Source organism: Saccostrea echinata, unplaced genomic scaffold, assembly GCF_033153115.1.
Source record: "Saccostrea echinata isolate AGI-Se365-2 ecotype Australia unplaced genomic scaffold, CSIRO_AGI_Sech_v1 ptg000001l, whole genome shotgun sequence".
Lineage (NCBI taxonomy): Eukaryota > Metazoa > Mollusca > Bivalvia > Ostreida > Ostreidae > Saccostrea > Saccostrea echinata.
The window spans coordinates 27,147,767-27,174,294 of record NW_026889750.1 but is presented as its reverse complement, the minus strand read 5'-3'; the positions used below and the strand labels follow the sequence as shown (position 1 = coordinate 27,174,294).

At 32.2% G+C, this 26,528-nt stretch overlaps 1 protein-coding gene across 2 annotated transcripts in view; it reads left to right on the top strand.

The window, feature by feature from the left end:
- The first annotated feature begins 5,550 nt into the window (after positions 1-5,550).
- Positions 5,551-26,528, top strand: part of LOC133188334 (thrombospondin type-1 domain-containing protein 7A-like) — a 41,630-nt gene continuing 20,652 nt past the window's right edge. The window contains exons 1-3 of one of the 2 annotated variants that reach the window (XM_061323724.1): positions 5,551-5,566; positions 12,781-12,880; positions 24,877-25,060. In XM_061323724.1, the coding sequence (XP_061179708.1) occupies positions 24,949-25,060 (112 nt within the window). In that variant the 5' untranslated portion in view covers positions 5,551-5,566; positions 12,781-12,880; positions 24,877-24,948. Of the gene's footprint in view, positions 5,567-8,149; positions 8,325-12,780; positions 12,881-24,876; positions 25,061-26,528 lie in introns of those variants that run through there. The other variant, XM_061323716.1, reaches the window with a different exon arrangement.

The following is a 26,528-nucleotide window of genomic DNA, read 5'->3' as shown; positions in this document are numbered from 1 at the left end:
TTCTTAAATTATCCTTGTCTTATCAAAAGACCTGTCCAATTATGAAATTATTTATATTATAATTTTTTTTACCGGTGATTAAGCAAATGTCATCTTGGAGACTCATTATTGTCAGTCAATTATGTATATCTAATTCTAGATTAACCAACAAATTGCCCACAATTCAGGGCCAGTAAAGTTCAACAAGAATTTTCTGAATGATTTTTACATTGGTAATTTACAAAACATCTGTTAATTACTATTCATTTTAGCTTTTCCCTCCCTCTTTGGTATATCAATCAATGATGCAAAGTTATTATGTCGTTAGTGCAATGAAAGTCACAGAAAACAAAAATGATTCACTAGGTAGTTTCTATTAATTGAAAGTATAATGGAATTGTATGACAGTCTACAATATTTGGTGATTCATGAACGTGAAAATGTACTAAAATCATATTCATTGGGTTTTTTCTCTCATTTATTTTGTGAAACCCTATGCAACAAGAATTTACTTTGATGAAATAGTGTCTTTGACTGATTTTAGTGCAATTGTAAAACGATTCAATCTTCTTCTTTTTTTTTAATAAATATTTAAAATCATGGGAATTAATTTATTTTTAATATAAAACTGTGCCTTAAATGATTTATTGTAGAATTGCAAAACAATCCAATTTATTTTTGTTAAATAATCTTTCAAAATCAAAAAAATATATTGATGGTGGTGAGATTGAAATCCAAAATAGGTGCAGTAGTACATATTGTGTTAATGCAGAATGCCTTCGAATTTAACCCAATGCAGGTTTCTCTATGACAGGCCATAATTGGAGCTCAAGGATTTGATTTCATTAATCATTGCCTGCTCCTATTGCCTATTTACTTTTGGAAATTGCTTTGGTACTCACATGCGGGTTTGTTTAATAAGTACTTCATTTGCCTCATAGATTTGGCCCAGAATGAGATATTAGTGGTGTGATTTGGTGATTCTGGTCTTGCATTCTCATGCGATTTGTGGATTAATATAAAAGGAAATACTGGTGTGTACATGATTCAGAGAAATTGACCTGTGATGAAAAATTTTATATGATTGATTTGATGTCATGTTCTTCTTTTATAGTAAACTGCACAAAATGATTAAATGTCACTATTTTTCGCTTGAAAAATAAGTCAAATGAGAGCTGGTTAATAAAATTATTTCAAAATGTTACACACCTTATTTTAAATTTTTTATAAGTAATTCCAAACAGAGATGTCAAATGTAGGATGTTTGATTTGATTATGAAAATGCATTAATAGTTAAACTGTGTGTGCATATACTCTGCATTTATCAGTCTGAAGGACACAAAACCAGAAAAGGGAGAAATATTTTTTATATTGCAACAGAGGTGCACAATCAATGCAATCTGATCATAGCATATTGTCCCAGTGTATATCTGTTTTTGTCACCTAATGGCTTTTGCAATCAATCAGAATTGATTGACAAGGGACCAATTTCTAATTAACAAGGGTGAACTCTGATATTGTTAAAAGTTGACATGTAGACATTAAGGAATTTGAAGGAATGTTATTTTAAGTGTATGTTCCGGAGAACTGTGAAAATGTGTGAAGATCAATAACCCATTTATGACTGCAAACAGGCCAAATAAAAAGCCAAATTTGATGTATAGAGTGGCTGAGTGTTACATCAATGAAAGGGCCTCCTATGTCTGAAGAGTATTAAAGGAAGATAGATCACCGTAAGGGGAGATTATCTGGAAATTGAGAACTTAAAGGCAAATATATTGTGAGTATTTTATAGTCACAAGTTTAATATGCATTTTATGGAGTTTATTTCAAAGAATGTTTGCTGTTAAAAAAGTGATGTGTGAATGAAATTTTATGAAGAAATTTTGGTATAATCAAACTACTTGGTCCGTTATATGTAAGAATATGAAAATGATACAATATATTTCATTGTCAGAGATCTGTAAAAAAAAAAAAAAAAAAAATAATCAGCAGGATTGGTAATAGAATGGTAATAAAGGGTGGACTTGAGTGAAGTGTGTGCAATGACCTTAAACTAAGTTTTTAAGGTTAAGGTTAAAGCATATTTTTAAAAGGTCAGAATTCAACATCAAAGCAGACCTTAATTTATTTAATAAAATCTTTGCCTGAAACATATATATTTTGTGCCTTTGAACCAGTGTGGCTCATACTTCACCCATGATGGCCATCTGAGCCAAGTGAAAGGTCAAAAATTTTGTGTAAACTCCTTGTAGGGGCTGGTATATATTCTCTCCCCTTGGGGTAGTCTTGTTGTATTTCACCAATTCTGTGTTTTTGTGAAAAAGACATGATAAGTAGTGCATTATTGCAAATACTGTTTCCTAACTTACATACTGTATATGTACATGGAAATTTTCATGTGGGGTAATTTAAGCTAAATACACAATATAAGAAAGCTTTCATGTAAATAATTCCCCAGAGTACCAATGCCCTAAATTTACAAATTTTTATTTATTATAAATCCCAATATTTTGGGAAAAAACACACATAATGGTCTTGCTTCTAATTCATGTAAATACAACTTGCATATATATCCAAGTTTACAGTATCATACCATTTCTTTTCTAACGGATTTTCTTTTTAGATATGATTTTTTTTCATTTATATAATTCTGTTGGTCAATGACTGATTAAAATGCTGTGCAAAATCAATATTTTCATTTTCTGTTTTACTTATGTACCAATACAAATAGCAATTTTTTTTTTTCGACTCGGAGACCTTATCAGATCTGAGTATAAAGTGGTCCACACCGCATTGTCCTCTTCAAGTCCCTTTCATCCTAATGTCCTTTACTTTATTAAAAGTGAGGTCTTTTGAGATGGTTACTATCTTAATGATGTATAGTTTTATAGCAATAATGCAAAAGGAAGAAGGGGTAAAATATAATGATAATGTCTACAAAGACTTTGTACTCTTGTATATCTACACCCTCCCCCATGCATTTATGGAGAAATTCTGATGTACAGTTTGGTATCCGGATATTGCAAATTACAAACATAATTAAGAAAATTCTGCAGTTCCTTGAAATTTGTTTAATTGGATTGCAGCAATCACCTTGTGTAGGTATGGTATATAAAGTTATAAAGAAGGATAACTATTATACCAAACTGAAGGAGAAAAATCTAGATGTCTGGCGTAGAGAATGTGATGTAACAGATAATGGAGTGTTTTCATGATATGAAGATTTATGAAGTATTCCAGTTAATTTGTTAGGTAATTTGAGGGATATGGGTAGTTATTCTAAGCAGCTTCTTGCAGATGTGGGAGAAATTTTCAGCACCTTATGCATCACAGTGAAGATTATCGCTGATTACTTGTTTATTTTTCATTTCACCTCAAATAAGCTATGCATGGTTTATCATGTAGATCATCTACAGATGCTAATGATATTATCTTGTAAAACACAGGTTTTGTTTGGGATTGTAATGTTTTCTTCCTAGCTGCTGAATTAGATTTAAAAATATTATATGCACAGATGTAAACAAGCCTCCTCTTCTAGATCTGAATATATTATACTGTTTCATGATCAAGCTCTGGTATTGGACAGAGATGAATTTTCAAAAGTGCAGAACATTGTAGATGTTGGATGTTGTAGGATGTTGGATAAAATCTATCTTGAAACTGAATCTGTACTTCCATTTGAAAACATTTGTGAAGTGTTTGACAATAGAATTAAATTTTATTGACTTTCAATTAGTGCAAGTATTGGTCCCGCAAATATTGACTAAGACAACACTCTCAACAGAAGACCTATGAAAAGCTTGTTTTTCTAAGTAATTAATACAAGTATCTTTTCAGTCGACATTAACACTTAGATGTGTTAACTAACAGAAGAGATAAATACTCGGATTTTCTCTTATCTCATTTTCATTCTTTCTTAGTTCTGTTTTTGTGCATAACTCAGTTAAAGGATTCATGTGAATAAAGGGCTCTGGAAAATGTGTTAATAAAATGGTAACAATGGAATGGCCCAGTAGAACAATTCTTGAGATAAATGGATGTATTCTTGATTGTTTTTAATAAATGGTTAAAGAAGTACGTTGTGCAAATTACTAAGATATGTATTAAATCATTTATAGAATTGAATGTATGCATAATAATTTCTACATTTTTTCATTAATTTTAATAAATTTATTGAAGGTCACTAGCATGAAATTCCACAAACTACAACAATGGCATGTAATTATTTTTTAAGGAATTGCCCCATTTTGTGTGATCCTGGTTTTACACAGAAGATTGCTAAAGGTGAATACATTGATATTAAGACTCTTGTAGTACAAATTTTACAGTATGTGAATTCTTTATCGTTTTTATTGCTATCATATTGTGGAAACAAAAACTCAGTAAAAGATAAGTTATTTGAGTAAAAATGGGGGGCATCTGAAGAAATTGCTTTGCGTCAGAGCATTATTGCATTAAGGTAGAAATAATATGTGCTGCCTTTGGTTCGCTATGATGGATCATAATTAACAAAGTTTTACCTGGCAAATCTGCCAAAATCTCATCATTTTGCTTTTGTTTTCTGTGATGTTTAATTTCATTGTAATGTAATTTTCATAATTTCTTTTGGCATCAGGTTTTTTTTTTAACCATGCTGTTTTGTTCATGGTATGGGTTATAGTCTTGCAAGGTATGAAAGCATGAGTATGTCGACAATGCTACTAGGGACAAAAGGTGGATCTTAGGCTTGTTTTTTGTTTCACAGGACTTATGTCAACCTCCATCATATTTGTTCAAGCAAATAAGAATCAATCTGGGGGGTTTCATTTTTTTTTTAATGAAATAATGAGGTAGGGTTTCAGTTTTTGCATATGGATCATTTTGCAGTAATAGAATATTGAGAAAAACTTTTGTTCAATAAAAAGGTGTCCTTGCAAGAGTGTAACTTGCGCAGATGCAGCTTCACATAAAGGCATTAATTTCTAGGATAAAAATTTTATATCTTTCTAATATTATAGGCAGACATTATCTCTGTTATTGATAGAAAAACTCTTGATTATGGCCCTTTGGTGCAATTCATAAATGCACTGTACTGCACAACATTTACTTTCTTGAGATAGGAGGCTTCTATGTATCTTTTAAAATGTGCATGTTCTCTAAAATCTTCTAAAAGGTGGATAATTGTCTGTGGATTAGGGAAGATAAAACTGCAGTTTATTACTGATAATTCACTCCCTTCCCAGCTAACCCCCTCTTTCATTAGAATCAGTAATTATCAACAGCAAAGATTAAGTTTTTATATTTTAAAAGCAGTTTTAGATGTGTAATCAGAGCATGGGAGGTTGTCGCTTTAGTGAAGCGCATAGTGATTAGAAGTTTAATCCATCTATCATTGTTAATCTTAATCCTTTAATCTTATTTGAGCTGTTGTACATAATGTTTTTTCCCCACATTTGCAGGTAAATATTTCGGTGTTTATTGATGTGTGATATAACAACCTTAGAGTGACGATTTCTCAATGGCTCGACAGTTTCTTACATAAATATTTCATTTGGAAACTGAAAGCATCAAAGAACCACGGTCACCAAGAACATTTAATTTTAAGGTTTGTTTAATTATGATTTAATTTGTAATGCAAAAAAAAAAACAAAAAAAAACAAGTCCATTCAAGTTGGTCTGGAGGAGTTAAGTTTGTATTTCTATATAAAATTCATTCATAGGAATGAGAGTTACATAAAATTGAAATTTTTTTTAGCATTTTAATTTTTTTTTTTTTTACATTGTACTACTGTAAAACTTCAGAAGTGATGGACTTTTCATTTTAGCTGGACATGCATTTATTTTCATGTCAGATCATCAGTATGCATTGCTATATTCCATATAACACATTGTGTTGAACATGTGATAACTTTTTTTTCATCACATTGAATAGTTTATTAACAAATTAGAGAATTTTAGGACAATTTTAAATTTTCAATGTATCCATTCTGACAAAACTTGCAAATCATAGAATAAAAATGATATTCATGCATAATCGATTTTAGTGAGCTATTGTTACAGTATTATTTCTAGCAAAGTGTGACATACTGAAAATGAAACAGCAAACAAGTCATCAAATATTTTTAGTTATATGATTATGGAGAGAACTGATCAATGGTGTTTTTAAAAGAAATAACAAAAAAATCAAGTTCCTGAAGACATATCAAGAAGAGGTAGTTCTAGAAACATTTCATCACATGCAGGGATGTTTTGTTCTAATTTGGCAAAATGACAAAGTTGTACTGTGTGGCAGAATGACAATATATAGCAACAATAAGGATAGTATTTTCTTTGTATTTGGAAAAGAATGTAATTGTGAATACAATGTAATTTAAATTATAAAAGACTTTTCTATAGCAGGCTACTTTTTTTTCATAATTTAAATTTCAAATTGACTGCTCATACTATCTTGTTTCAGTACTTAAGGTGTTGTAAAACTCTGTTAAAGCAAAGCCCTGGAGACATGTAAATTTACTTTGTTATCATAATTCTTTGTAGCTGTATAACTCCTTAAAGTATATAAAGCAAATAAGCAATATACATATTTTCCTTCAAGTATGCCTACCAAATACAGAGCCTTATTAGGTACAAAACTTACATTGGAGAACTAAAGTTTTCTGATGCAAATGAGTTGGTAAAAGTTTACTTTGAGTTTGGATTACCTACTTTTTCTAATGCATGAAGTTCAAATGAACGAGAAGTAGCATTCAGTTGTGATGTAATAAGGCACTTATGTTGACATTGACATCTAACTTCTCGGTTTTTCTATATAGCAGCTAAAAACTTCACTGTAGCAGAATGGAAATAATACCCTTCTCAGCGGAATTGTTGGAGAAAATACCCCTCAGTCTCAGGATTTTGTTGACAAATAAAAACCTCACTCCTCCAGCTCAGTTTTTATTTGCCAACAAAATCTCTTGACTATCGGGGTATACTAGGAATTATTTCTTAAATTCGCTATGTTTGTGTTTGTACTAAATGAGTTTTACTGTAAAATCTTTTAGATTGATAGACTTATAATCAAAGTTTATGTTACTGTAAATTTGTTTAACCTTTATCAGAGATGTATATTGAAGTCCCTTTGTTCTTTAATTGTTTTCAATGAATTCTACATTTTAAAAAATCCACTGCCTTTTAGCTATTTATGATTTTTAAAGTCTTTATTTTTGAGTATGAAAATTTCAGTCTGAAGTTTTAATTCTTTGATGTGCACTACATAAAACTGAATATGGGTTTTCCATGTTAATACTAAATTAATGTCTCCCAATGGATGTACATCTCTGATTGCAGAGGGTAATTGGTATGCAAACAAGCACTTGGATAATTCGGTCAGAGTAATGCATAATATTGGAAGAAGATGTAGATATCTCTCAAGGGCTGTCCAGTTCCTGATATTTGATGTCTCATCTATTCTATAATTATCACAATGTAATCAAGATAGCTATTTGTTGAAATGGAAACAAATCATATAGCATCATTTCTGTGTCAGATATATATGAAGAGTTAAGCCATTCTCATGTGTTTTGCATTGAAAAGATGCGATGCATTTCGATAAGCTTCATGCAGTATTGGAATGGTATTTAGGCAGTGATTTCTGATTGTTACAGTGGGTTTTGGGTAGGCTTTATTTCACGTGTTTTTCTTGAAAGATATGATAAAAGATGTAGGTTTGATTGAAATATTATTGGAAAATATGGTTTTGGGGGATGAACTTGTCTGAATCCAACAGCGTGATTTTTTACATTAATGGGACATTTTACGAGCCTCTTTCTCTTCTTTCCACAGGATTATTGTCAAAAGGCGTTCTTGCCAATAAAACAGGTATATTCTGAAAAGGTTTCCTTAAATTGCAAAAGACCATTAAAATAAAAGTTTTGCTTATATTACATCAGTTGGGAAAAATAAATACTCGATTTGTTAGCGTGTGGAGAATTAAGTGTTAATTAAGGTGTGAGAACTGAAGGAACGGAAAAAAATATCCATGAGGGAGAGACTTTACATGTGTGTGTAATTATGCAGACATAGTTCCCCATGCAGTAATCGGACGTGGCAGATGACTTGCTATACTTACTCTATACCTACCTCAGATATTGTGAGCAGTCACTTTATGTGTTAGGTACCAGAGAGGTGAAACACAAATATTACAGTGGCCTTTATCAGAGGAGTTTTAAATTAAAACGATTCTCAAAGGATTTTACTACTAATTCTATATTGTGTGTGTTTTCAATTTATTTTTCTATTGCGTGTGCTGACTTTACATTGGAATTTGTTAATTTATGGTGATTGCCTGTTTTATTTGAGGAATTTTTAAATTAATCCATCAGGTAAAAAAAAAATTAATTATAATTTGAACGGTTGTAAATATTGACAGAATGTGATTTTAGATAATGAATGTTGAGCTACATGATATGTAAAGATTTGTCCGTGTTGATGGCAAAGGAGTTGTGTAAAACATTAATATGAAGTGTAATGCATGTTTATACCATTATAACAAAATATTTTGGTAAATACAAGATAAAAATCAGATCAAGATGCACAGGTGCTGCTATTTATAAGCCTTATTCTAAGCTACATCCTTAATGTCAGAATCTCGTCTTTTACATGCGATGTTCTTTATTATGCCTAATTTTTTTTCCTCACTGCAGAAACATGCAGTGGAGTTGAGATGCATGTAGTTTTTGTGTGGATCAAATGTTTCATCAAAGCTGGATAATACTGATTTATATCAACATATTTCTATGATATGGGAGTATTGTCTGTTGCACACTTGCACAACTCTTCCATAAGAACAATTCAGAACAAATTAGCTATGACATTATAGTTTGTTTCCTTTTTTTCTTTATCGATCATTTTGAAGTTGCACATGCTGTAGTAAATGAATTTAAGTTCTCTTAATATCTTATGTTACACCATCTTTTCTCTGAACTACGATGGCCGATATGGGCCGGACAAAAAGTAACCACGAGTTGTGTTCGATTTGCCGGCAATTCTTAGATTCCGGCAAAAAGTAACCATGAGTTGTGTTTGATTTGCCGGCAATTCTTAGATGCCGGCAAATCTTAGGTACCAGCAATTCTTATATATATTATTTAATTAAAATGCCAGAGGATATCGAGGTCACAGAAGTCTAGTTAACTTAACAGGACAAAGGGTTTGACAAAACACAGAGTACTGAGAAAAGTGAGGAGGAAAACCGCATACAGACAATGTTTAAGGGGTTTCCAGACCTGTGCACTCCACATAAACGTATATTAATATCTTTTAAATTCATTACCAACCCATATTTTATTTGATCTTCAATAGTTGTGTTATTTATTTTAATATCAAAGCCATTGTTTCCTCAAATACCAAATGAACGCTGTGCACTCTGCCTGTTGATTGACGGCCCAGCTACATGTAGTCAACTGATTAGCTGTTTTAAAAAACTTGCCTGGTTATTAAACTACCATAAACAATTAGGAGGGTGATAATGAGAATACAGAAAACTTCTGAATTTGTATTGTCCATTTTAATCTAGGCCCTGTCATATCTTAATGAAATATTATGAAAAACCGGAAAACGAAACTTCTGTTTCCCTGAGGATGAAGAGCAGTTTACACTTGTCGATTTGCGTATGTATATCTGCAGGACCTCATATATAAAGGAGGCACGATATACATTACCCAAGAAATGTTTTTTTTTCTAATATACTTGATTTTCAAACATTTTGTAAAAAGACAGTGAACGAAACCCAGACCAGTGTTGAAATAGCCCCCCCCCCTTTTTAATTTTCGGGGAGGGGGATGCTGCTTTCTAGCCATTTAAATAGCTTCACTTCGTTTTGATATGTCATAAATAATGCCACGTATCGAGTGAAACTGTTTTCTTTGTCAAACCGTTTTCCCAATTAAGATAACTTTACCTTTGAGACCTCTAGTATTTTAATTAAATATTTAAAATAAGAATTGCCGGTATCTAAGATTTGCCGGCATCTAAGAATTGCCGGCAAATCAAACACAACTCGTGGTTACTTTTTGCCTGTATCTAAGAATTGCCGGCAAATCGAACACAACTCGTGGTTACTTTTTGTCCGGCCCATATCGGCCATCGTACTGAACAAAGCTTCTTTAAAATGATTAGTGTTCATGTGAAAGGACATTTAATGAGTGAAGATTATATTTGTTTTATAAAGTTAGTGATTTAATTAATTAGGTTACATAATACAATTAAAGTAGGTTAGTTTCTGCTACCTTACATTTCCCTATTACATCAGGAACTGGATTGCTTTACCTTGACATCCATGTTAAGCATCAGTTTGTCTTGGTAGGCATTTCAATTTAATGAGCTCATTTGTGTGTGCCATTTTCTTGAATTTTTTTTAAGCAAAATATTTTTTGTCAATTGTGTTTTCTGTCAATAGTCTTACGATTTTTTTTTCTTCATATGTGGGAGAAATTTACTCATTAGCATAGGGTGCACATATTCAAAAGCCGTGAATATTTCTGAATAATAAAAATTGGATATTTGACACCTTTAATATAAAATCTTTATATCGTAATGCTGGCATTATTTGATTTTCAAACTCAGTTATAGTCAGCTGGAAGAGCTATTGTAAGTTTTCAATTAATGGTTTGTGTTATTACCAATGCAAGGACATGTTTTACATATGAAAGGTAGGTTTTAGTTTGATTTTCAACTGAAGTTTTCATGCTGTCTTTATCAAGTAAAAGTTTTTCCTTGTGTAGTTTTTTTGAGTAATATATAAATTATCATACACTCTGCCCTGTTTGAATATTAATTCACAAAAATCTTCAATGGAAGGATTTTGTTTTTAGAATATGATGGTGAAAATGTGCAATTTGGCATGAATGTTTTAATATTTTAAAAAAAAAAATGAACAACTCATTTACTGTTAAAGTACATTATAGCTTTAATCGTTTACCAGTACTTTGGAAGGTGAGAGCTAGGAGAAATGAAAAAGCTAAAGAATGTGTATTTTGAGCAGATTTGGGCAGGTGCAAGTGCATGTACCTGGTATAAAGAAAAACACAAGTCAAACAGTTCCCTCAGCAGATGCAATGAGGAACTAGCTTGATTAAATATGAGTGACTAAATGGAAGTGACCATAAGATCTGGAAAGCTTTGTTTGTGCTATGTCTGCAATGGTGGTGTTCACGGAGTAAGCCTCAGTGGGAGGCTGCTAAATGTCTGTTACATGGCTCTGCAGTGTGTTTTCACTGATTCTGTTGTTACATATTGTGTTCACTATTGTTTTGGAATCATTCTGGCAGTACTCCATGTCTTCAGTATTATGAAAGCATAGTGCAGCTGTACCAAGAGAGTGACATGACTATGTGACAAAAAACAAATGTTTTACACCCACATCTTGTGTATTAAAATAGTGAAAATACAGATATTTTTGCAAATAACCCTGGGTAGTAAATTATTTTGAAAACAATGTCAGTTTTGTACAAAAAGCAAAGGTGTTAATTATGCACAGAACTTCCAACTTCAAGGGCCATGGTGTAGACATTGTAATTTTCCATCTACGTAACCCTAATTAAGGAAGGCTTTGTGATAGACAGGTTCTACAAAGTGGATGAAAAGAGGCATTAGTTTTTGGAACATGCTAGGATTTTGCTGGACCTTTTAATGAGAGCAACAAATGTTATGCAAAGAAAAATCCTGCAAAAATCTTGACAGTGGTAGTCAAATCATTTCGTAAATGAATATTCCAGAGTATTCTGTAAGGGATACCTTCGCACTTGATAGCTCAGCACCCAGCATTCATGATTCACATATTTTTATATTTTAAGATTGATTTGTTATGGGGTTGATATGAGAAAAAGAATGACAAAGAAATGAAGTTATGGAATTGTTATGTAACCCTGCATTGCAGAGTTAAGGATGCATATCAGCTTGCAGTTTGTTAAATTAAGTGTATGCATGAATACAACACATAACAAACTGTTCTGCTCAAAGTAATTTTTACCTGGTATTCTTTAAAATTTTGCTGAAATAGTGTTGACAGATACATTTGTGACTCTGAAATAACAGTTCTTATTACAAGTAAACCATCATTTAAAAAAAAATCATTTATAGCCAGCTTATGCACAAAAGTGGTACAAAGTCTCAATGGATAGCACATATTCATCTCTGACTTAAGCAACTTTAAATCAAAAAGTAGAGCTACATTCTTGCCAGAGATTTCTGTTTAAAATCTTCAAACCATCTGCACTTGGTAACACAATGCTTTACTTTGCACGAAATGCATTTTGTTACTCAATTTTATGATTTCCAGATAAAGACAAAGTTGTTTTTGATGAAATCTAAAGGTGTCAGAGTGGGTGTAAGACTAAACTTGGTAGTGGGGACCCATTTCTGTATGCTCTTTGATGGCAGTGAGGGTGACTGACAGATTTGAATAATTGATACAGTCAATGAATTGATTTATTTCAAGGCCTTATTATTTCACAATTAGTCATTACTTCAAGTTTGATTCCAAATCTATCTGAGACTCTCAAGTATTTATAGACATTAGTTTTCAGTATTTTCAGTGTATAGCACTTAAACTATGCTGTGTTTGAAGTATGCTTTGATTTCTAGGATTTTTAATGCAGTGTGTGGGAACATGGCTATAGAGTATTCAATAGTAACAATATTAATGTGTTTGTTTTTAAAAATGCGCAGTTTTTATTGGAAAAAAATATTACTCCTAATCGAGAAGGTGTGTCTACAGTGTAAAACATGAAGACTAAATTCAGTCAGAGATGTTTATGCTTAAAATATTTTTTTTTCTAGGATAGAAACAGAACAGAAGAAGACATATATTTATTTTCTGGACTACAGTCTGCTATCATGAGAAATCAGTTTGAGGGATTTTAAATTCATTTACGGAAAGGTGAGTGAGAAAGTACTTTAGAACTGTACTACTTGATATGAATAGTATTGAAGGGGAAAGAATATTTAGAAAGAAGAGAAGAAATTTACTGGGTTTTTTGAGTTAAGATTTAAATAATGTGTGCAATAAAAGAAATGAATTGTAATTTTTGGCTACAACTCTCCTGATATTATTGATCCCAAGCAGCAATAGTTTAGAAAATTGAAGTTGCTGGATTATTTTTGGTTGATATAAATACAATACTTTCTTCAGAAAAACTTCATTTACTCTAACTATTTAATAATTAGTACAACAGAGCTGCATAAAATTGACACAAAATAAAGATTTAAAGAAATACAACACTATCAGAAATATTTTTAAGATTACAAAGTACATTTGTAATTGCGAAGTTCTGCTTTTTGAATCTTTTGTTACTCTTGGACTTTAATATATCCAGATTATTAAAATTGATTCACTAATCTTCCAGATTAAAGATATGAAGTTAACACGTAAATTTCTGGAACAACTATTTTGGGAGTTGTGAACTTTTCTCAGTTCATTGAAAATTGTTTACATAGCTGTTCATTTAGCATTTTTAATAAACACCCAATTTCTTGAATTATGAAACACCACAAGTCTTGTACAGATGAATCTTGAAGATATAATATAAACTCCTCTTGCATTAGGGATTACCCACTTGTGAATTAACCTTTTTGTATATGCCATTAAGATCAAAGCAAATGTGCAACATGCAGTTATTCAAGGTTATTTCGTTTTCTTTAATTAAGTTGAGTTAATGTACACCCTCTACACATTACAAGCATAGGTTAAATAAAAAGGTCAAGAAAAAGAGACAGTTTTTACAAACAGTCTGAACAAATTCCTCTAAGCAATATTGAAAAAAACACCAACTTTTATTAAAATTCAAACAAGTTAGACAAAAAGTGTATGGCTTAATGTTTTTGAAATATTTGGATCCTATATTGAGTGGTGTTTTTGAAGAGCTTTGAACCACATTACATCTGTGCAATATTAGGATTCTGGTGTCTTCTATACATGATAAGGCCTTCCGATCTTAGCACCCATACTCTGATAGAATAATAGAATTCGAATTGAATAATCTATCAAGCATTGAGTGATTCATAAGAAACACTTAGAGAACACAGTTATGACCATTTGCTGGAAGCAGAGAAACGAAAATATTTTTTGATTATTAAATTACACAACATTATTTTTCTTTGGAGATCCTGGGATATGATTTAGAATACAATGTGTAATCAACAGAGAGCTGTTTGAATAAGAGATATTTCTTTGGCACCCTTTTATACTTTTCATGTATCTCATTTGGTGTATCATTGAGTGAGGTTTGTGGTATCAAGTAATTTTGATATTTTACACTCAATTACATCTAAACAATTACTCTTCTCTTTGGATTTTGATCTTTATAGTGTAATCATAACTTCAAAAAAAGTTGACAACTAAATCTGTATCAGTAATATAAACGATGCGATTCAGGCATGTGGCAATCATTATATCCAGCTAAAGAAATTATACAGACATAGTTACAGAACATCTATTTTACATAACCTAACATTACGGCATATTGTGTAGGTTCCGTTGATGGAGGTAATATACATTTGTTTGCAGTGACTTGGAGGTTTTTGGTGTTGGATTCTTTATACATCAGATATGTAATAATATTATGTTATGGCACTCCACATCAGATGTTGGTAACAGACCTTGCCAAGAATTAATGTTTGGAAGGAAATAGCATGTGACAGAATAAGGCTTGTCTTCTTTTGCAGTTTTTTAAAGTTATTTAAAATCATTTATAATCATTTGCAGGTTAAGATAGCCATTATTCAATATGTGAAGTACATATGGCCCAATGTCTGAAAATGCACCCAACTTTTCTTTTTCCAGTGCACTTTTATCAGTTGATTTTGTTTGGCAGTTTTGTAAGGTCTGGGACTTGGTGCATAGGAAGCTTGGAATTTGAGGCATTTATATCTTGCATTGGAAACAATGTAGGCAAAATAGTTTGGTGAATTGTTTTTCATCCAAATATTGGACCTCCAACAGACTTTACACATTATAAAAGATACAAAAACAATGGTGTATTGTTACACAAATGTTGCAGAGTGGAAAGGGAAGCTGACTTAATGCCCCATACACAATGAAGTCTGGTGTTGAAAGTCTTCAAGGTCATCCAGCAGATTGGGAGTCTAGTGTTGAAAGTCTTCAAGGTCATGCAGCAGATTTTTTTTATGTTCTTTGCATTTGTTTGATGTAATGATCTAGGAAGAAACACAAGTATGATGCATGATTTTATCTCCTATTGAATCCCTACAAATGTCTCCCAAAGCAAATACATGCATCACAGTTTAATTAATCTTTCCTGCTTTTTGTTTTGTTGTTTCTGTTGTTGTTTTTTTTTCTCTTCATTTAAAATCTTAGGAACTTGAAAGAAATGTGATATGTTTGAAAGAACTGAATAGCCATCTCGTTGTAGAACTGCCATTGCAACTTCACTTCATTAATCTGTCTGATGAAGGGGTTTTTTTTCTCTTTCTTTTTTTGTGAGTTAGATAATTAATAAGATATTGAAGTTATTAAGATTTCAGTCACCAAACAGACTGTTAATTTTGTTAATTAGTTCTGAAGATTCTTACAGGAGTGGTATACTGTTATATTTTTTTGGAGATGAAGGAAGGGCCTAAACTATTTAGATTTATGTGTTTAGTTAATTGTTGAGGGCATGGACCTTACCCTAAAGATAATTCATGTGAGAGGACATCTGGAGATGATCTTTTCCATCATTACTTGAAGTACTGGTACGCTAATTATGCCTCAACATCAACATTCATTAACATCAGTACTATCTATATATCCCGGAACAGACACAACCACTGCAGGTTTTGTCATGACTTGTGGTGACAAGTCTATATGTATTGAATATTTTTATGTACTGTTTGGTTGCGTTTTTTGTTGTAACCTTGAGCAAGCCAGCCATAATACAGGGTTCCATGATTTTTAGATCTCAGTATTCAACCAGTTTATATCTAGCTTTATAAGCGATTTTTCATTTTCAGGATTTTCATAAAAATGCCAGCAAAAGTTTGAAAAATTTTCTTAAAGTGTATAGCCTTGTTTTTAAATTCAAAATGTTTTGGCTTTTACAGTAGAAAGATTTCATGAGAAAGTATGACATTCATGTGGGCAAAATATATGCACAAATATTGTTCAACTTTTCAGCACATGATTAAAAAGATTGTTTTACTTCAGTATTTAAACATTTTTAAAGACAGGATTGATATTTGTGACAAGTCTTCCTCTTTATTAATTATTTATGGAACTTTAGAAATTATAGAATACAAGTTATCTACTATACCACAGTATATCAGATGAGACATTAAGGAAACTTTTTTGTCTGGACTCACATTAGGTTGGTGACATCTTGCACTTACACATCTTGTCTGGACTCCCATTAAATAAGTGTCATCTTGCACTGGTCTCCCATCTACCTTATTTCTTTACACTGGACATGCAGTGTACCTATAACAAAGTAATTTTCTAAAAATGCCTTATATCACTACATGTACTGTTATGCAAACTTAAAGCAAGGATGAAGAGAAAATTAAGATGAAAAAAGTTACAAGATAATCTTCTCCGAAAGTAAAAGAAGTACAAAAAAAAAGTTGTTCCTTTTCACCTGAATGACCCTGCACCTATTGCAAATGGTTTTTTTTTTTTTTTATGTGCATCCTGGGACTGAAATGCCACTGACTTGAAATAAAATCTGACAAGAGAGGAACCTGAAGAGTTGCGATAACTGTGAGATATCGGAGGCTGGCCTTGTATTTGCCCCCCAGTGACCATAATTCCCTGTCAGGGCTAATCAGAGTGGTCATTTACTGTGATGGTCAGAAAATACAATAATGCTCATCTGACAGTTTCACGGTAGTCAGCATTCTGTATTTTCAACCATTGAACTTATGAATGCTGAGCTTAACTATGGCATTGTCTACCGTTCTAGAAATTAGAAAAAATTTGCAGTTGTTTTCATTACAAAAAATCCTTATCATATGTCACTAATGCCAAATAAAACAATATATGTGTAAGGTCTCACGACACGTTCCTTAAATATCTGTTTTGTATCTCTTTGTAATATACAACAAATTAATCATAATTTATCATTGTTTGTGATTTCTAAACTGTTTTAAAAATAAAAGACACCAAAAATTTGTGATGTTGCCAATACTAGTGATTTCCAATAGGGTTATATAGTAAACAACATCTTCTAGTATCTTTCACAAATGCCTGGTAAGGTACCTTAATTTTTTGTGAGGAATCTTTCTAAAGTGCTCAGCAATACTTCAATGACAAATTCTTGGGAAAAATTATCTATTATTTGGGAACATGACGTTTGACCTTAATAAGATAATTTTTCCATCTGATTAGCTTTTGTGTAAACTACACAATTTCAATGCAATAATGGATGCACTTTTTTTTTTTTCAAAGTAAGAGTGGGGAAAAACTTAGGATTGGTAATGTTTTGATTCAAGTGCAATTAGAATAGATGTGTAAAGTATGTAACAAGGCTATTTACAGAATACACATTTCCATATGTACAATGTATTATTCTCTTGGGTCACTTTGTCATGTATTTCAGTGTTCAGAAGACCTCATGCCGTTCCTGGTATTTTTTACTAGTTTCCTGCAGGTCTCTCTGTTTGTTCAGTGTTGAACTCCATAATCATCATCCCCAGCAGCTTATTACAGACAACTCACAGAACGAGCATAAGGGATTAATAAGTTTATCCAAATAACATTTTATTTTTCTACTTTGGGACCTCTTGTTGATAAATGATGCAATTCAGGTGTAGTACAGTTTAACAGGTGCTCCAAGGATAGACCTCATGCAAGTTTTCAAATGCTTCTGTTACAGATGAGAAAGTTAATACATTTTGTTTTAAATCAAATTGAATGTAAATAAGGAGTTTCAGTGAAAAGTTTGTATAATGATCAATGACTAGTGAAGATATGGCAGAATTAGACTGGTAGAGAGGAGATTATTTAGAAAAATGGAAATTTATGTCCTGGCTGCAAGGAAATGGGCAAGTTTTTGTTCTCTTTAGTAATTATGGCAAATGAGAGCTGTCGACTGTGTAAATTTAAAATTGCAAACAAGCCTCCCCACCAAAGATGCAGTTAGACAATTTAAAGCTGTCAGGTAGATATACATTGACAGATTATGGCTTAAAACAAGCTCAATATATTGTTTTCACCTCAGTTTTTTTTTTTTTCAAGTTAAGTTTGTTAATAAATGGTGCTTCCTTAAGATGTAAATAAGAGGATTACTTTGCTCCATCTTCTCTGTTTGATAGTGAATAAATAGATTTAATTTTGATGTAAAAATGTGTACAAAGAAGAATTCTGCATTATGGTTAAAAACAAGATAAAAATTGTGAAGATCCTAACTAGATAAAACATACAGATAATGATGCTTATTTTTTTTCTTTCTTTCTTTTTTTTTTTTTTTTTTTTTTTTTTTTTTGCAAAAATTCTATTTAGGTGAGAAACAATGTGTGTAGGTTTATTTTAAAATTATTTGAAGAAAACGGTTCTCACAAAGATCAGAATTTTTTACTTTATCAAACAGCATAACTCCGAATTCAGATGATCTGAAACTGTTTTTATGAACAAAAACTTATAGTTGCAATTTTAAGCCATACATTGAATGTCCTTTTCCAATCTCAGAGTTATGTTGTCTTCCTGGTTATCCAGCAAGATTCTTTTTTGTTTTGCTTGTTTTGATGAAAATAATTAGAAAAGAACTTAATATTGGAATGTTAATTGAATATCATAGCTGTAACATTTAAGAATGGAGCCATCATCTGCCATTATATATACAAATAAAAGTGCTCACTCTATTCATAAAATGTAAATGACTCTGAAGTGTTTTGTTACCATTGATTGTAACACCTATTCTGTATTTTCATCTTGATGTTTTTTGAAGCATCATAGACTCTTAGAAATAGGTTAAGAAACAGTGTTTTGTTGGATATTGATGGCATTACTTGAAACAAATACACAGAAATCATAAGAGTAGAAAATCTGTTTGTAATTGATCATTAAGTGTGGTAACCAAAGACTCCATATAGCATTAGTTCACAAGAACTTGGGCTTTCCTGGTTTAAGTACTGTGGAGTGGAATCAGTTGGGCAGTTGTACTACATGCACCCATTTTTTAGCATGATTGATGCAAGCTGTTAGAGAATTTTGATGGACAGTCAAAGACGTGATTATTGGAACATTTTGACTTGGTGACATCTGAAGATGGTTTTTAAGTTTTGTATAAGCTTCTCATTCAGTGAGCTCTCAGAATGGCCCTATAAATGGCAGAGATATCGTGGTAAATGGTAAAATGATCAAATAACATTATGATTGGTGGTAGAATTGCATGGGTAATTTCTAAATGCCATTGTGATACATGATTTAAATGGTATGCTGGGCACTTGTTCAAATGGAATCGATTTTGATGATGCAAAATGGATCATTGTTGTTGGTGTATTTGGCAAAGATAGAAGAATGGTTGCTGGTGGAAGTGGCATAGTTACTGATGAAGGAAGTGGAATAATTATTTGTGAGGACCTTTCACTAGCTTAATAAATAGAAAAATAAGGGACATAATAATTCTGTTGTAAATGATATAGTGATTGGTGGTGTGGTTGGTGGTAAATGGTATAGCAATGATTAAATGTGGCAAAGTGATGATTGGTGGTGTGGTTGGTGGTAAATGGTATAGCAATGATTAAATGTGGCAAAGTGATGATTGGTGGTGTGGTTGGTGGTAAATGGTATAGCAATGATTAAATGTGGCAAAGTGATGATTGGTGGTGTGGTTGGTGGTAAAATGGTATAGCAATGATTAAATGTGGCAAAGTGATGATTGGTGGTGTGGTTGGTGGTAAATGGTATAGCAATGATTAATGTGGCAAAGTGATGATTGGTGGTGTGGTTGGTGGTAAATGGTATAGCAATGATTAAATGTGGCAAAGTGATGATTGGTGGTGTGGTTGGTGGTAAATGGTATAGCAATGATTAAATGTGGCAAAGTGATGATTGGTGGTGTGGTTGGTGGTAAAATGGTATAGCAATGATTAAATGTGGCAAAGTGATGATTAGTGGTGTGGTTGGTGGTAAAATGGCATAGCAATGATGAAATGTGGCAAAGTGAACTGGTGATATAGTTTAGCATAATGATTGATAGTATTAAGTTAATGGGTGTTAATGGCATCATGTTAGTGGCATAGGGACTAGTAGCTATAGCATTGTGCTTGATCCTTGAATGTATCATATTAAATGGTAAGGCAAATGATTTAGCCATTGACACGATGAATGGCAAAGTTCATTTTCTTTGAAAATAGCATTGTGTTTAGTAGTAACAGAATGTCAAAGTCACTGAGTTTCTTACAGTATACTGACTGTTTTAATATGTCATACTTACTGTGTAAACAGCAATGTGGCTACATGTAAAATACTTAGCGATTGATAGCACAAATTGCACCTTGATTGGTGGTATAAATTACATTCTGGCTGATGATTTGATTGGTAATTGTTAAAAACAAATTGAGCCCTGTCAAAAAATAATGGATTTTTTCCATGTGACATTGGGGTGATTTGACCTTTGTGTGTGTGTCTGTGCTGTGTTCATGTGCAAGAGTGATATTTCAAGGATAGCAGGAATATTGGCCAGGTTGCCTTTAGTATAGCATTGATGGATCTGGTAGTAACATGCTGCAACATTTGTTCTGTTGTCTAACCAGCCTTTTTCTCGTGTTTATCAATAGAAGTCAATATGTTTGCATGTTTCTGACATGTGAAATTCATCATCTTCTTGCATATGGAGTAAATCTGAGGTTTTGAAGGCAATATTCTCTCAACTGAAAGATGAAGTGCATTTACAGTAAAGTTAATACCAGAAAGCAATTAAAAAACACTAGGATATGCATAAATTGATTCCAAATCCTTTCTTTAAATAGTTATGAGCAATCAAAGTGATATTTTGATTCTAGGAATTTCATTGAGTATATTCCCTGAATAACCAGAGAGGGGGGAATCTGGTATGGCACTGTGTGATATGATTTGGATAACCCATAGTTTTCTCCAAGTTATGCAGCACAATAATTACCTAGCAATACCTTCTGGAGTCTGCAATGAACTGAATGCCTGTGAACCTGAGAAGGTGGTACCCAGTGCTTGTTGGTCTTATCTGGCAGTACAATGATTCCTGCTCTAAGTGATCCCTGATATTGTACATATGACCTTTTTTTTAGGTAGGAGTAACCTCCCATGATACTCATGGTCAAGTGATTTATTGAAAGAGCTTATCTTTCACTAAAAATAACTGCTGATGATTTTGAGCAGAGGTGGAAAGAGCATGTACTGGTAAATACTTGACCAGATATAACAGATCATCCACTGACTGCATGGCTTTGTGATTTGGAATTGTTTTTGTTGAAATCTTTGATTAACAACAGACAATTTGGATAAAAGACTTAACTGACCAATTAATACATATGTTGCTTATATGAAATGTTGATCCTTGAAAATGCTGGTCAGGCAATTACAAATGCCATTGGGGAGGTTGGAATGAAGGAAGAAAGCTCATAATCTCAAAAAGAACTCATAGCAATATTAAAGAGGCATAAAAAATATTGTGCTCAAGTAGAAAATTATTTATGGATTCTTCATTCTTTCTCTAGAAGATAATCAAATTTTCTCCTAAATGCTTACTGGTGTCCCCCTGTTGATAATTCTTGCAGTAATAATTCTCCATTGTGGGTCCTGTGTTTTCTTTATTCTCACTGAGCAGGACTCCCAAGAGAATAATCATTGGTTGCAAGATGTTTACCAAAGTCTTAATATGTTTTTCCACAGAGAATATATCTCCCTACAAGCAAACCATCATCACCTGTTAATCCCCAATAAAAGACAACAATTTGATTGATGGTTATCTAATAAGCCTGTAACCATCAACTAATCGATTAAGATATCACGTTTTAGCAGTTGCTTCATTTTTTGGTCATTTCTACATGTCTCAGATGTGGTATGCAGATACAGACATAATTGTATCAGATATTGGTTCCTTGATATTTATCAAGATGGCCATTAATGGAACATTATCAGTAATAGGTCCAAACATGATGGTATATAGTCATGCATATCTAATCTGTTCTGCATGTAATTTCTTCGGAATCTTTATGTTTATTGGGATGGAAGAATTTCCTTGGACATCCTGAGTATAAGCAGACTGAGTTGTAATGTGTGAGGTTTAAAGATTCAGATAATATTATATTTGAATTTTTTAGTATGTGATAATCATGAAGATATTTACAGGCTTGTGTGAGATCCTGTCTGATATTTATCTCAGTGTGTTATGCTTATTGATTAAATAATGTGATTTGTTTGATATGTTTTTTTTTATCACATGAACAGTGGGACTGATAAAGGCAAATAAATTAATTGATGTTTTTTACCAGTCGAATGAAGAAATATTTGTATCTTGGAATAAATATTCCCAGCTATGATAGAAGCAGCTGATACATGATTTGACCAATTTTTTGGAGATTTTCATTTGTTCTTGTGAAATAAATGAGTGAGATATGAATCTTTGAATTATTATTTTGTAGACCTGATAAATGATAGGAAAATCCTTGATTTTCTATGTAATCACTTAACAAAATTAAACAAAATTGTTTAAAAATTATGAATGCAGTCAGATTAGGCTTAAGAAAAAATTATGTTTGTTGAATAAGAGAATATTTCATAGGTCATTAAAATCTTGACCATCGCAAGTAAAGCATATTAGTCGGATAATGAACTTCAACACGACCTTTCAATACCCAATCGCAGTATGCGAAACATTTCTTGTATACTGTTGATGTCAATTGTTGATTTCAATTGCGATGGAAACAAATATTGTCATTGGGTGAACATGACATCACAATATAGAGGCATAAATATTCAAGATTACGACTCTTTTTGTGATCAAGCAGCCACGGGTAGGAGAGAGCTATATGCGGACTCCGGACCATGGCTTGAGATGATGCTGTAAACAAGCATATTTTTTTCATAGGCCTTTCAGAAGATAATTACTTTTCGGAAAAAAGCTAGTCACTTGGATTATTTCTGTTTTGCTTATATATGTATTGCAAAACTCTCTAACATTAAAGCTTGACAAAAACTTGCACTCCCTATATGAAAACAGGGAAATACATTTTTATCATAAAGAATGTACAGAAATCTGTCAGAATCAAGTCTTTGGGTATTGTTCTCTCATAAGGGTGCATATATCTGTTGACAAAACATGCAGATATATTGCAAGCACATACATATGTATTAAAAGGTGACTGTGTTTGTGCTCTGTATTGTTCATTGTTAATTAAGCAGTACTAATCTTATTGATATATATAGTGTATTTCTTCAGTGCAGAAGGTAGTGTCTGCCAGCATGATCGCAATTAAGAACCTTTGTTGCAATAACACAACCATTGGATTTTTTTTACTGTTGCGTCAGTTTGCCAGTCATATGGAAGCATTTACACAATTTGTTGGTTTTTTATTTCATAGATTTGTTCTCTCCCATCGAAAACACTGTGTGAATTACATCAATATGGGATGGCTGTAAATCATATTAATTGAAATTACACAAATCAAACAAATGTGTCAATGAGAGACCCTAATCCTATGATATGGCTGCGTTTTTTCTTGATGAAGAAAAGTATTTTCATGATGTTGGAAAGAAATCATCTGGTAATGTTTAGTTGATTAGACTGCTATTTTTTTTTTTATTTTCTCAATCTGTGTCCTGTCTTTCTCCCAAGGAATCCTACCATAAGTTTGAAATAAGACTTGCAAGGAATATTTCTCTGCATAGTAAGTCCGTCCTTGACAGGGAACTGGGAGTGATGAGGGGGCATCAAAGCATAGTGGCTCATTTTTCATTCAGAAGTTTGAAAGGTGGATCTACATAGGGAGTTGCATGTGGAATTACAAAACTGAATGCATCATATTTAAAGAATTTTGCATAGAAAAATAATTATCACTTCTTCTGTACATGGGGCTTAAATACACAAATGTGTGTTATTAAGGCTTCTTTTTTTTCCTCTTGTACCTTATCCCAAGTGTTTGATGTCATGCAAATATTAAATACATGTATAAATTTACACATATGTATTTTTGATCTTTTAACAAATTCACTGTTTTTTTTAATTCTCAATGATGTTTGGAGCACAAAGGTAGTGTATATATATTAACAGTATCTTTCTATGAGGTATTTTTTGAAATAAAAAAAAAGATGTACCAATGTGCTAGTTAAAATAGTATAGATGGAAGTCGGTAATCATTGGCAATATTTTATCAGTGGAACCTGATTATGACATCCTCTACAAAGAGTCAGTGACTTCCAAAAGTATTTGGACAACTTTGGGAATCCTCAGTGCTGTCTTGATTTTGCAATTAAGCCAGAGAACTGTTTCATTACGTTGTGGCATACCTGGGCTTGTTGTTAGTTCAGATGGGATTAGTGATGTTGGGGATTGCTCTTAACAGCTTAGTTTCTGTGATATGGTGAGATATACCAGACCATGACTGGTCACTGTGTGGGCAGGACTGTGTAATCTCATTGGTCAGTTATTCAGAAAATTCCAATGCCAATGTTCTTTCAGTAATACTTTTTTTTGCATGATTATATTTTTTTTATATCTACACTACTCAGCGATCAATAATAAAAAGCATGCAGTTGACCTTTCATATATTTTTTGTGTGCCTATGCTTAAGCTAATACACCAAGTGTATAATATATGCAGTTGAAGTTCAGTATCTCAAACAGTGAGGTCCACCAGAAGTTTGAGATTTTAAAATTACAGCTTTATGATCTAATGTTTGGTAAGAGATCCATTTCTCTTGGTAGCATAGGAGTACCTGTAATTTTGAGACTGTTTCTTTTGGTAGGTTGTGATCTATGATGCTGCTTGACTGGTATCCGGTTTGATTGGAAACCCCCCAATGTTATAGACCCAGGAGATGGGCTATGGAAAGCCACAAATGACATCACTGATTATACATTCCTCTCTGTTGCTATCATTCCTAGTCACAGTGACAAACTCTGCCAATGGCCAGTATAGATGGAGGACAGGTATGGATTTTATTGTCACTAAAGGATAAGATCAAAGGATTGATATCTGATAAATTAAATTCCAATAGATAGTGGGAGGGAAGTGAAGAGCTCCATAAGTTTTGCTGCTCTACATCGATTCTAAAATTACATGAAAAATGCATATTATACATGAAACTTTATACTATTGTAATTGGAAACTTTCCTTTTTTATGGGAAAAAACAAAAGAACTTAATCTTTTTAATTTGTAATAAATACTGCTACTTGATAATCAAGGTTGAATCAACAATCATTACATTTAGTTTTGAGGTGAAGGGGGGAGGAGTCTTGATGAAAATAATAAGCTACACAAAACTAAAAAAAGAACATTGCCATGTAAATCAAGTCTTTTTTTTTTTTTTTTTGTTTTTTTTTTGTTTTTTTTTGTTTTTTTTTGTTTTTTGTTTTGCCAGCTTACATAAGGTAACTGCTTTCATGACATTAAATCCCAGTTCTGATGAATGGTTGATAAGATTTAGGAAGTAATAATGAATATGTAACATAGCTACATCCGCTGCAAAATCTATCAATACTTCTCTGTTGCAATTTTTTACCTTTTTGTAAAATTTATTTAATCCCATTATCAGCTTTTCAATGACATTATAAACAGTCAGACAACAAACCTGAATAGAGTAAAACATAACATTTTTCAAATATCTTAATCATCTTAATCTTTACTTTTTTGTGTTTTGAGTCAATTTTGACACAATGAGTGCCAGGAGCCAATACATTCTATTACTTACTAGACTAGTATAAGTTTGTATAAATAGTAATTCAGATAAATTGGTATTGGGACATATTTGTATTAACATCAATTTCCTGAGTACAATGAATTAAGTATGAGTACATTTCAATTCAGTTTTTAATACATTACAGATAAATAAATTCTTTCTTAAGTCTTTAAATCTTTTTGAGTGTGAGTATACCACACATCAAGATTAAGTTTAAACTGTCAGATATATAGCTCAGGTGATGCTGAATATAATGTGTATATAACTTGGCAAGGGAGGCAGAATGACATAGGAACTGAGAGAATCTAATCAATGAATGAAGATGGGCATCACTTTGATTGTGATAAACCCCTCTGAGTTTATTCCGTACACACTGTATTAAATCAAAGACAGTTGGATTACCAGGATAGCAAAAAATCCAGCAACAGACTCATAGATATATCATGTATACTATTGCAATGAAGTTGAGTTTTATAGCATTTTTATTTTGTAAAGATATTTGAGAGGCACTCATTTGTGAGGAATTTTATTGCTTGAATCTTATGAAATGCTTTAACATAAACTTGTTAGCAGGATATGTTATAAAACAAGAGAAAATTAAGCTTGTAAATCATTTCTTTTAAAGAAATGGGAGTCTTCTGAAAATATAGAGTGTATTTTGAAGATAAAAAGTATTAATATTATAAGGTTTTAACTAAAATAACTTAAAGTGCATATG